Source organism: Rosa rugosa, chromosome 4 (assembly GCF_958449725.1).
Source record: "Rosa rugosa chromosome 4, drRosRugo1.1, whole genome shotgun sequence".
NCBI classification, from domain to species: domain Eukaryota; kingdom Viridiplantae; phylum Streptophyta; class Magnoliopsida; order Rosales; family Rosaceae; genus Rosa; species Rosa rugosa.
Genome location: NC_084823.1, coordinates 48649049 through 48660814, shown reverse-complemented (window position 1 = coordinate 48660814; position 11766 = coordinate 48649049). Strand labels below are relative to the sequence as shown.

The 11766-nt window shown below is 36.8% G+C and overlaps 2 protein-coding genes across 4 annotated transcripts; one reads left to right on the top strand and one right to left on the bottom strand.

Moving 5' to 3' along the window:
• Positions 1-1125: 1125 nt before the first annotated feature.
• Positions 1126-4476, bottom strand: LOC133706954 (ferric reduction oxidase 8, mitochondrial). Its single transcript, XM_062132503.1, has 8 exons — positions 4147-4476; positions 3962-4055; positions 3680-3865; positions 3362-3599; positions 2944-3271; positions 2604-2862; positions 1830-2509; positions 1126-1747 (listed from the first exon to the last, which is right to left on the bottom strand). Exons 1-8 carry the CDS (start codon positions 4301-4303, stop codon positions 1563-1565), a joined length of 2127 nt encoding a protein of 708 aa, XP_061988487.1. The 5' UTR covers positions 4304-4476; the 3' UTR covers positions 1126-1562.
• A 5065-nt stretch (positions 4477-9541) lies between these two features.
• On the top strand, positions 9542-11591 carry LOC133745540 (U-box domain-containing protein 52-like). Of its 3 annotated transcripts, none has more exons than XM_062173624.1 (5): positions 9542-10008; positions 10388-10506; positions 10605-10723; positions 10861-11063; positions 11213-11591. In XM_062173624.1, exons 1-5 carry the CDS (start codon positions 9714-9716, stop codon positions 11239-11241), a joined length of 765 nt encoding a protein of 254 aa, XP_062029608.1. In that variant the 5' UTR covers positions 9542-9713; the 3' UTR covers positions 11242-11591. The 3 variants fall into 3 exon arrangements, with proteins under 3 accessions (XP_062029608.1, XP_062029609.1, XP_062029610.1); XM_062173625.1 differs by having other exon boundaries at positions 9548-10008; positions 10885-11063; XM_062173626.1 differs by having other exon boundaries at positions 9567-10008; positions 10912-11063.
• The last annotated feature ends 175 nt before the right edge of the window (positions 11592-11766 follow it).

Sequence of the window (11766 nt, the reverse complement as noted above, 5' to 3'; positions counted from 1 at the left end):
CTATGCCATCTCACTTCTAGGTCAGGAAGCAGGGAGTCACGGACGTTGCCAAATCTTTCTTCGAGTGAGACCCACAGCCTTCTGGTGTCTTCTTCATTCATACACTCGTACTGGAGCGAATCATCCATATGACGAGTCATTAGGATGATGGCTTTCGCCTTATTTGCCTCTAAGGATGCTCTATTTGCTTCCAAAGCTTGAGCTTGCTCAACAGTTAGCACGTCCTGGCTAGGCTCGAGAATCGTATCCAGGATTCCATCGGCCTTAAGATGCTGGCGGACATCACGAACCCACCTGTGATATCCAGAGCCAGTTGTTCCCAATGGAGCAAAGTCCAATTTGTTCCTAGAGGTAGTCCAGATATTTGTCCTCCTCAGTCTGTGTTGGCAGGGCGTCGTGCAAGGAAGCTGGTGCATATTAGAGAGATTGAGGAACCACTGCACAATGTTGCACCCATCACTGGACAGATTCAACAGAGTGAGGGAGATGAAGTAATGATTTCTCCAAAAAAATTACGTCTGAGTTTAGCAGTTGGAAAAAAGAACTTGGATGCAGACATGCAGTAACTATGGGTTTGTTGGAGGGGCCATCTGACAATGCTGAACAACCAAAGAGGAAGAGAGGTTGTCCGGTGGGCAGTGTCAATAAACTGCCGTATGGTATGGCAGGGAAAAGTAATAATGTGAAAAGTGATACAGAGTCAAGAAAGAAGAATGGAAGCAAGAGCCGGCAGACCAACCTAATGCCGAGGTTGTTGGCTGCTAAAGAATCTGGGAATGGTGATGGTTCCAACCCTAAGGGGAAGGAACTAGTGCTTTCTTAAATCCTTATGCTTTTAGACATTCTTGTTACAGGTCTTTTAAAGTTGGAGTAATCTTTATGAGCTTTTCTAAGATGTTTCTAGTTGTTATTTGTACCACAATTGGGTATTGGCAGATTAGACTAGATGAGTGATTTTTCCTTAGGAGAAAGACATAAAAATGGACACCAAAATGGGTGATGGAATAGAGTCATATTTTAACTTCAAGGAGGAAGACATAGCCAAGTTCGAGCTTGATTCAGAGTTCCTCGAGTTGATTTCTCCAATTGGTAATGTCAAGCAAAATCCATTTGCACGCCTTTAAATCTGAGTTGAATCATCAATGATATTTCTTGTATAGCAATTTGATCACATATGCATTACTCTTGCCATGTAATTCAGATGTATAAAATGTTACAATATCTGTGGCTTAATAAGATGAGATGCTATGGATCATTGAAATAGCGCCGAATACAATTCAATCCCATACATTTTGAAGTTCAGATTTATACTACAAGAGTACAAGACCCCAAATTGTTGTTTGGGGTTAAAAAGATATGGATGACAGAAGCACACTTCACAATTTGAAGATCAAATTTATACTACAAAGAGACATGATCGATTTACATGCCTAACAAGCAATCATAAGTGACTAATCAGTAGAAACAAACTACTATTTCAATATATGCTTATGGATGCAAATCTAACTATCATCGGAACTTTGTTTATTGGTATTTAATAATTTATGGTGGGAAGTCTGTGACTAAAGTGCAAAATTGAGAGAGTGAAAACTGAAATTGGCTTTCTGCTTGTTATTAGCACCCACTTTTAAACCTCCACACTTGTGCTGGCATATTGATGCCACTGATTCTTTTATAGCTTCAGGTCCACAGACCAGGACACCAACATCAGATCCACCAGTCTCATTTGGAAATTTTGCAAAGATATCTGCTCAAATTTACCACATCTTAGAACATATCCTGGACAACAAATTTGGGATGAAATGGAAAAAAACGAATATAATAAGTACCTTCAAAATTAGGCCTTCCTCCAAAATGGATTTCATGTTCCTCAAGAGCATCCCTTGCTTCTGTTGGACTTATTTCCAATGCTTTGCCTTGTTTTTGGAAAACTGGAGGGCTCTGTTGCTTTAGTCTTCTCCGTTTTATAATAAATGCTACAAAGAAGATGCACATTAACACTGTGATGAAAGAACATATGATAAGCAGATCTGCAACCGAAGATGGAGTCTTTTCTTTGGTAGCATTTTTCTGGGAGGGAATGAAAATGTGGTTGAAAATGATGAGGAAGATGAGAAACAGGATAAAGGAAATTCCAGCTATGGCAGCCAACCAGAGTGGACTTTCAAGTCCAGTTACAGGATAAACTGAAGATTTGATGCCAAAGTTTATTGTCTGCACTCGAGAAGACTCATTTAGTAGTACTTCTCTTACTGTGACACCAGACTGCTCTTCTTGAGTCACATATACCTTCACTTTCAGATGGCACTTTTCAGCTGGCTGGTTGAAAATTAGAGGTGAAATTGAGTTCAGTAGACATATATCTTGGGCCTTCTTGACAGCAAATATAAGTTGCATCCTAGGTAGGAATTTGTATCGGCCGCTGTTTTGGGCTGCAACAAGTTCCTGTAAGATGCTCAGAAATGGGGTTATACCAATTCCTCCAGCAACAAGAAGTAGACTGTCATACCTGCACAAGATTTCAAATTTATAACTGTGAACTATAGCCTATATATTATGCCTATCATAGTGTGTCATGAAAAGAGTGAAATATATTGGTGCACCTTAGGAATTCCATTGTGGCAGGTCCGTAAGGACCTTCTACTGCAACAGGTATGCATTTCATATGATCAGCATCTGACTTCTGCTCAGTTTGTATCAAATTCGAGAGAGAACTTGTCCAGGATCCTTCGGATTTAATCAGGATAGACATTGAGTTGGCATCAACACTAGAACTGGAAATAATGCTGAATGAGTGCCACTGATATTTAGATATACTTGGTACCTTCAGAAATAGGACACTTGTTGGGGTATACTTGAGTCCTGAAAAATCAGAGCCAAATTGTTTCAGATGAAAAATTAGAGCCAAATATGTTATTACAGAATATAACTATGAAAACTTACCTGGATCTTTTGGTAGTATAAGCTCTATAGCTTTAGAAGGGAAGACTCTTGCTGATAGAATGCACGTTTGTGGTCTAGATTGTATGATCCTAAGTAGCTTGTCTAGTCCAAACAGAAAAATTCCAGGGAAGACGGTATAGAAGTGCCGGTCTCCGGCATGAAACAAGAACAACACTAGGAAAACCATGTATAGATGGTGTGTGTAGTAAAATATCTCAAATTTTTTTCTCCTTATTTGAGGCAGTGCTGTGATCCAAATTACTAACCCGGTAACTAGACTGATTTCCCCAGCAAGGTATATTCGCCCGGTATTCTGCCATTTCCACACCTGTTATTGAATGAATTACACCAAGAGATCAGTAATGTGCACAAAGTTCTATATTGAATAAAACCAATTGAAAAAGGACTAGTATTCTACCTCATCTTGAATATAGTGGCTGACACCCCAAATGAACAAGGTGCTTACACCATGGAAAGTAGCACAAAATAGCATTGTAGTCCCAAGCCAGATATGATATCTTACCGAAGCTTCAAACTGAATGCCAAGTAACCGAAATACGGATAACCCTCTTAGTACAGGGAGAAGAAGAAAAGCCAGGCAGGCTTCTGCTAACAAACCGAACCGAGTTGCCACCCTTAGGTATTTGAGTTGCCATCTGAGATACACAATTGAAGCATGGTATTAGCACTTGAACTAGAATTTTGTTTTATAATCACTACACACTAAACCACTCACAGATTCAGTTTTAGTGCTTTGTCAGGCTTTAATTTCTTGAAATCATTTGCAATTCGGACATAGAACGTCCAAGCTAAGAAGAGCATGAAGAGGAAGACGGCAACAATTTCAATACTTGATAAAATTCCCAGAAGACTGTTCACCACCAATGGATTTGAGAAACCAGCAATTACTCTCCTCCCTTCTCTGTCATATCCAAATAAAGCACACTAGTAAAATTTCAATTGGCATATCTTAAAGTAAATCATTATTTAATTGCTTAAACATAAAGTGATGTACTACCTCCTAATTGGCTCTCTGGGCGTCAAATTCAAGTAGATAGACCCTACAGTAGCCAGAGCAATAAGCGGGAATGTATACACAGCAAAATTAAGACCTGCAGAAAAAGCAAGATTCAATAACATTATTACATTTCTAAGTGCTTACCTTTCCCAAAATTAAACTCAAATGAAATCTCAATTGTGTACCATAATATCCAAACAAAGTAGGCCTTGCTAAATCTTCAGCTGCTTTCCATTTTCTTGTCCAAAGCTGAGTTGGCTTGAGAATCCAAAGAGAAATCCAAGCAGCAAATATCAAAGCCATGAGAACTTTAAGAACAGCCAAATGAGTTGTTCTTGCCATGTCAATTTTGAGTTCACCAAGTACTAAAAAGATTTCAATATAAAGAGCTAGAGATTCTGAAAAAGCTTGAATCCACTAAGATTTCATTGTTAGCCCACCACTACCTTCCAGGAGTGCCTGTCAATTATGTAGCATATTTCCAGGTACTTATAGTCTGCAATTTCAGCTGCAACCTTTGAATGAGACATGCATATATTATGGTAATATATCTTCAATGATATACATATAGAGTATAGACACACACATAATTAGCTATTACATCCTTTCAACCAGTAATAAGCTGACACAGTGGCTTTTGTGGACTGACGATGCATGGGACACTTATATGTCATGCATATGCCATTAAAGAGTCGTATTTTATTTTTAGTTGTTTGGCAGCTTTTTTGGGATTTCTGTTATTCCCATCTTTGAATTGCTGGGGAAAAAGTCCCTTTAGTTCTGCTTAGAAAATTCCTTTTTATTATATAGTGGAGTTTTGGTCCATCCTAGTGTAACCTTCTCATCTAATATTCTGTTTGTCTTACTTTTGGAAAATGAGATTTAGCACATTATTCTGAGACCATATTGTGAATCTAATACAACAAGTAATGTGAAGAGTCATTAATTCTGGTAATGTGAAAAGGTAGTGTTCTTCCATACTGAAACCCCAAAGGCTAGCTAGTGTATATTCTTTCTTAAAGTTGAATTTTATATCAAACTACCATCTCATCTGATCTCATGTTTAGAAAATAGAAACGTGCACGGTATATATAATATATAACTTACTTTTAGTTGGGGAATGGTCACTTTTGAGGGAGATTCAAAGTTGGTTACTGCTGTCGGTTGAAGTTAGGATCCAACATGTTTACCGTGGTGGAAACTTTTGGTTGAGAGTCTCAAGTTGATAAACAAATAAATGTATGGAGAGGATTATAATTGAAAACTTTTGGTTGAGAGTCTCAAGTCTCAACATGTTTACCGTGATGATCAAAGCGTCTCAACTTGAGTGATGATCAAAGAGTCTCAACTTGAGACGCTTTGATCATCACTTTGTGCAATTGTGTGTAAGCGTCTAGAGGTCAATGATGGATGGATGTTTGTCTTCATGACATTATAGATATTGGTGTCCTGTGATCTTTTTGTGCTACTAAATGAGAAATAGAAAATACCGGAGTAGGGGTTTCGATTTCGTGACCTATTTAATAATATGTTAGATAATCATTAGATCCTAAGAAATTAAAATGTCACCATAAGTTAAGGATATGCATTAAGCCAACACAACTGATTCTATTCGATCAATGCATTGACCCTCAGCATCATTACAAATCCACTCATCTGTGCAAATCTTTATATATTATCTCCTTTGAAGTGAGAAGTGCATTATAGCCAATTTATGTGCCGCTGTAATAGCTCCACTTTCCATACAATACCATCATTACATGCCAAGATAATAGCCAATTTATGTGCCGCTGTAATAGCCAATTTATGTACCATCATTATTGTTTTCTTTCTGGTTATCATCTAAGGGGGTGTGTTGTATTTGGATTTGTGCAGACTTTTTTTAAATGACAGACTTTTTGAAAAGTCCACAGACTCTTTAAAAATTTGATAGACTGTTATGGATTTCTTAAAACCATTGATTTTAGCAATAGACTTTTATTGATTCATGAAAAACTATATATTTTATTATGAATGACTTCTACAGATTTCCTAAGATGTACAAAATATTAAAAAAAAAACAAACAAACAAACAAAAACAAAAAACAAAAACAAAAAACAAAAAAAATTAAAACAAATGCAGCTCAAACACAAAACAAAATAATAACTTGTTGTCTCTTCAATGCTCCAGTATCTTCTAATAGAAATTGGCTCAAATAAATGATTGTTAGTCTGTCTAGCGAGTTTGTTCTTATTCCTAATCTCCCAACAACATAAATATACAATATAGATCACTTGATGTTTATGGTTAATTATTCTCATCAATTTTGTTTTCGCCGATTAACATATATTGTAGCAATATTGGTCAATGTCTTGATCTATAATCAATCAATTGAAATTCAATTGTTCAACCTTTTTTTGAACCATAATATAAATTCAAATTAATGAGAATAATTAATTAATAAGATAAAATTTAGTATGGTTCAAGGTCTTAGGGTTAGACCACAATATTTGAGTTTTAGGGTTTCATAAATCATTTTTATTGCTATTAGGGTTCAAAGTACCACAATTGAACAAAAAAAAAAACAAAAATCACATTCAACAATTACAATGAACATGTTGGGTATCAAAAAAGGTTGATATCATAAAAGGGGAAATTCTACAATATGTTAACGTATGACATGCATACAATTGCCTTAAAGTGGTAAAATGAGTCCTCAAAATAGTAATATTAGTCCTCAAAGTAGTAACATGAGTCCTTAAAGTTGTAAATTTTCTTAGTTACCACATAAGTTCTCAAGTGATAAAATGAGTCCTTAAAGTGGTAAAATGAGTTCTCAAAGTAATAAAAAAAGTTAATGTATGAGAAACATTAACATACCATAGCCTTACCCTCATAAAAGATTAGAGAAAAGACAAAAAATTAAGAAAGAGAGATGATGAAGGACAAACTTCTTCGTGCGTGGAGAGAAAAACTTTGATAGACCTTTTTTTTTTTTTTTTTTGAAGAGGAAACTTTGATAGACTTTTTGAAATCTTTGGTCTGGAGGCTGGAAAATTATTGGAGTTTGGTATGTATAGTTAACACTACAAAGTCCATGATTATCCATGATTTTCTAATTCCATAAGTATGAATGATATTTTGAATACCTCTGTACTTTTATTCATTTTTAAAAGTCCTAATTGAATACCCCTAGATTTTGGTGGAATTTATGAAGTCTTTAAAAATCCTAATTGAATACCTCAAGGCTTTCATGGACTGTTAAAAGTCTATATTGAATACACCCAGACTTTTAAATTCCATAGATTTCTTTAAAAGTTTCACTAATTCCATATACAATACACATAGTCCACTACATAGTACATGTTGCCTCTACTTTATAATCACAATGAACACAAAACAATCACCAAATATGTCAAGCCAATATTCAGTTAAACATATGTATACATATATGTTCTAGGAATGAACTAGAGGTTAGAGTACCAACCCTGATTGTTCATCTGGAATGTCAAAGGTGATCTTCTACAGCTAGCACTCACAAGGTTATCATATGGGACTGATTTCTGGAAAACGTTGTAGTGAGAGTGTTTAGGGACCAACCTATCATAGCACATCAGGATTACTCTAGTCTCCATCCCATAACAGATTTAGAGTAACAATCCATTTCTTCTGCTTATGTGTATCTTCAGTGTCTTGATAATCAAGATATTCATGAGTTCCCTAATATTTGTCTAATCAGATTATTTACATAAATATCACAATGATACATCTCATATTATTTAATACATAATAGTTGTTATGCTTTAGGAAACTAATGTCAATTCCCTTCTTACAATACTAGCTATGATACATCTGATTACAATTCAATCTTCATTTGGAAGTGTTACTATTTCATTTCTAAATATAAGGTCAACCTGTTTGTTAAGATATTTTTGTACCTATGATTAGCGCATGCTTAGCAAAGAGAGCAAAAAAATAAAATCATGGTGTTTGTCTAGAAGAAAATGATGATACAGCAAAGCATGTATTTTGCTAGGCTAGGAATAAATGAGTCCACTTGAGGTTAAAAGAAATCGATCAAGCCGAGCTCAAGCTTGATAAATCTAATTCGTGCATAAGCAGAAATATTGATCAAGAGCAAAGACGTTGATCAAATCTTGATACTCGACTTGGCTCGACTCATTTAACCCCTCACTGGGGGACCTTGGAGTTGGATATATCTGGGCATTGAACAATAGACCGGCTGGATGTGACAAGTATGTGAGCTCAAGGCAAAACTGCAAATTTCCTGTTGTCTCCTGCCCCATTTATTTCTTGGGCTGTCAAGTGGGTCACAAAAATACCCAACATCATGATTGGTTATTTGATATACAATATTTTAAAGAATATCAATTGCTTGATTGCTTCCATCCGATATAGTTAGGAAAACCCTATGTAAACTTATTGATAGCAAGTTGTACAAGAACCAAGTCCATATGTCGATTTTTAGAACAGAATCTATCCCTTGTATTCACTAGCCGACGAGGTGGAGATGACTGGTGCGCATTCTTCCTTTTTAGGTCTGAGCCACGACTCAGTTGGTATGCCGGCGTTGGTTCGAACCAAGCTGTGGCCCGTTGCCAGATTATGGTCATCTGTTGCCTTATTGGTCCTCTTTTTTTGTCTTTAGAGTTTAGAAGGTATGTTCAGATCAGATTATCGGACTTTGAGTTAGAAGTAGGTCTTTTGGCTGTTGTACTACATTGCATCCCTGCTTGTAACTTTCCTTATGCTGGAATGAAGTATGGATGATGATTTGATCCAAAAAAAAAAAAAGTCCATATGTTGCTGCAGCTGTTCTATGTCATCTATCTAAATTCCAAAATTCAATTTTTTTTCTAACGTACGTAATCAAACAATTTGTAGCCTTCCACCTTCTGATTGATCAAGGACCAAATATAGCTAAACTAATGTGCCAACCCATTACTGCCATCTCTGTGATCATGAAAGGTGCAAAACATCTCTTTGACAGTTGCACACACTTTGGCTGCTCTTAGTATTCAATTTTACTCATGTTAATGTTTCTTGTACACATAAGTTGTAATTGTAGAATGTATCATGCTTGTTTGCAGAAAATCTGACAAGGATTCTCACCAAATCTGTTTTTATGTTGCTATTGTTATTGAAAAAAATATGTTTTTATGTATATCAGATATGTTAAAAGTCCTGTGTGGCGACAAAGCTTCGGAAAAACATAGGCATTGAATTATATGCAGCAATTTCCTACGACTTTGGCTCTTTGAGTGGAATGGAATATAGGACCTGCTCTTTTTGCTTTGCTTTTGTGCTTTGTTCTAGTAAACATCACATTCTAGCTACAAGTCCCACATGCCCAACTCTATAGAAGGTCGTCGTTCCCCTGCTCTTATTGTATTGTATGATGAATGTATGCACCCTTTTCCGGAAATGTGAGGTCATTCACAAAGGATTGAGAAACTTGAAAATCTATGGCGGAGAAAAATACCAAAAGAGATAGTTTTCTTTAATACGGAAAGGCACCTAGCTAGGAGAAAATGGAGGAGGAGCTACATTGACATATCCAAACAGCCTGTTAACCTTGACAAAAGAGAATCTTACCTTTTCTTTAGTGGCTTTGAAGGCAACGCCTCTTACGCCTCTTTCACTATAAAACAGCCAAGTGATTAACATCCAATCCCTTGTTGTTTTCACTCCCTAATCCTATCATCTCTCTTTTCTTCTCATTGTGTACTACTTCTGATTCTCCACGCCTCTATGGAAGGCGAGGATGGTTATGTTCCGGTGGAAGCTAAGGATTTTTATAAGGACTATAGTCCTCGAAAGACTTTCTCGCCTGAGATTGTGGAGCTCGGAGAGGATATCACGAGTACTAGTGATATCACTCCAGGCAGCACTAGCAGAGATATTGTAGGTGTCAATGATGTTTATGTGGCTGTTGGTAAAGATGACACTGATGTTCTGAAATGGGTGCTTGATAATGCTGTTTCGCCTGGTTCTCGGGTCTTTCTTGTCCATGTCTTCCCTCCAATCACCCACATCCCTACACCAGGTAATGCCAGTGTCAGTCTCTTGTAGTTTCTAGTCTGCTTTTTCTATGAAATGTATTGTATTATTGGAAATTTGGAATCTAATCAAACAGCGTCACGCCAACATCAAATTATAAGTCCTTCGATTGTACCAAGTTTTGTCACATGTGTGAAACTTGTGAACACTGCCTTGACAAGCTTAAAATGAAGCCTAGCAATTTGAATTTTCTCTGTAACAAGACTGAATGGTCCGGATACCAGAAAGATATGTATGGAGGGGCTTTGTCTTACATGTTTGCAGTTTTGTCACTGATGTTCGAGTGTTCTTTCCAAATAGAGATGATTCAGTTCCTCGATGAATGCTAAGAAGTGTTTGTTTTTTCTTCAATAAAATGTCAATAGTTGGACGATTATCAATGAGCCAATTAAGTGAAGATCAAGTGAGATTTTACGTCAATGAAGAGAATAATAAGAGGAAGAACCTCTTGCAGAAATACGTCTGCTTATGCAACAATGCTAAGGTACTGTTGATTTTATTCTCCTGCTCCCTAGCTGTGTTTTATATCTAGGCCACAAAATCATTGATGATGAAAACATCTTCTTTTCCATTCGAGTGCAGGTAACAGTGGACACAATGCTCCTGGAGAGCAGCGACAGAACAAAAGCAATCACTGATCTTATGTCCGTTCTTAGGATCACTCACCTTGTCATAGGAGCCAAAAGAGCACCTCATTCAAGGTAATGCTGCCTGCTTTTTTCGTCTTCATAACTTGAACTTTGAAGTTGTGTATTAATTTGTATCACATTACCAACTTACATTGCTGATCACTTCTCTGGTAAAGATAAGCTCATGTCTGGTAAATGTGTTACATCAGAGCAATCAATTTGGCATTTAACAGGTTAAATTATGTTGTTCACGCGATCAGGAGGAAACAATTATCACTAGGAGAATTTGTTAGGAAAAGTGCACCTGGGTATTGTCAGGTTAGCATCATTCATAAAGGCAATAAGGTAATGGTTGATGAACAAAGGCCTCCCCATAGCGAAAGAAGCATCTTCGAGTGGGCATGCTTTCCAGGCAAGTTCTTTTTGCAGACCAACATATCTACTTCAAGCATTTTTGTGAAGAAATTAATTATAATATGCAGGTTGCATACATTACTGTAACACTTAGTAGAACGCGTTCCAAATGAGTCTTTCTAACACATTTACTTTTCTGATTAACAGTGCGTGGGAAAAATCCCAGGATGTCTTAAGCAGCAGCAGCAGCAGCAGCAGCACCAACAATGGTGCGTGGTCACACCGCCACGGTTACCTGAAACAAATGCTTCGATCTTCGATGGACTATATATGGACATGAAAGGCGCGCCAGAAAGTGATCAAATTTATGAGAGACTAGCAACCTATCAGCTGGAGGATGCAGTAGTACTCGTGTTAAGTTAATAATCTCCTCATGTTTGGTTATTATACCAAGAATTAGAGTTGAGAAAACAGATCGAAGATTGAATATGGGAGAAAATGATAGCAGAGCGAGTGTCAAGCTTTTGAAGCGATCTCAAATGTCAACCACTGAATAACATATGTTATTGACCTATTGATTATTGAAGCTAAATGGTGCAAAAATTATTTAGTTACCAAATAAGTTAAATGATCAATCTATAAGGAACTTCATTAGCTTAATGGAACTTATAATGTTCCAATGCCAACTGAAGAACAGTACGACACGCCAATGCTTCCGCGTGCTAAGGTGACGCCGTTTCTCCCTCACATCGATCGGACAA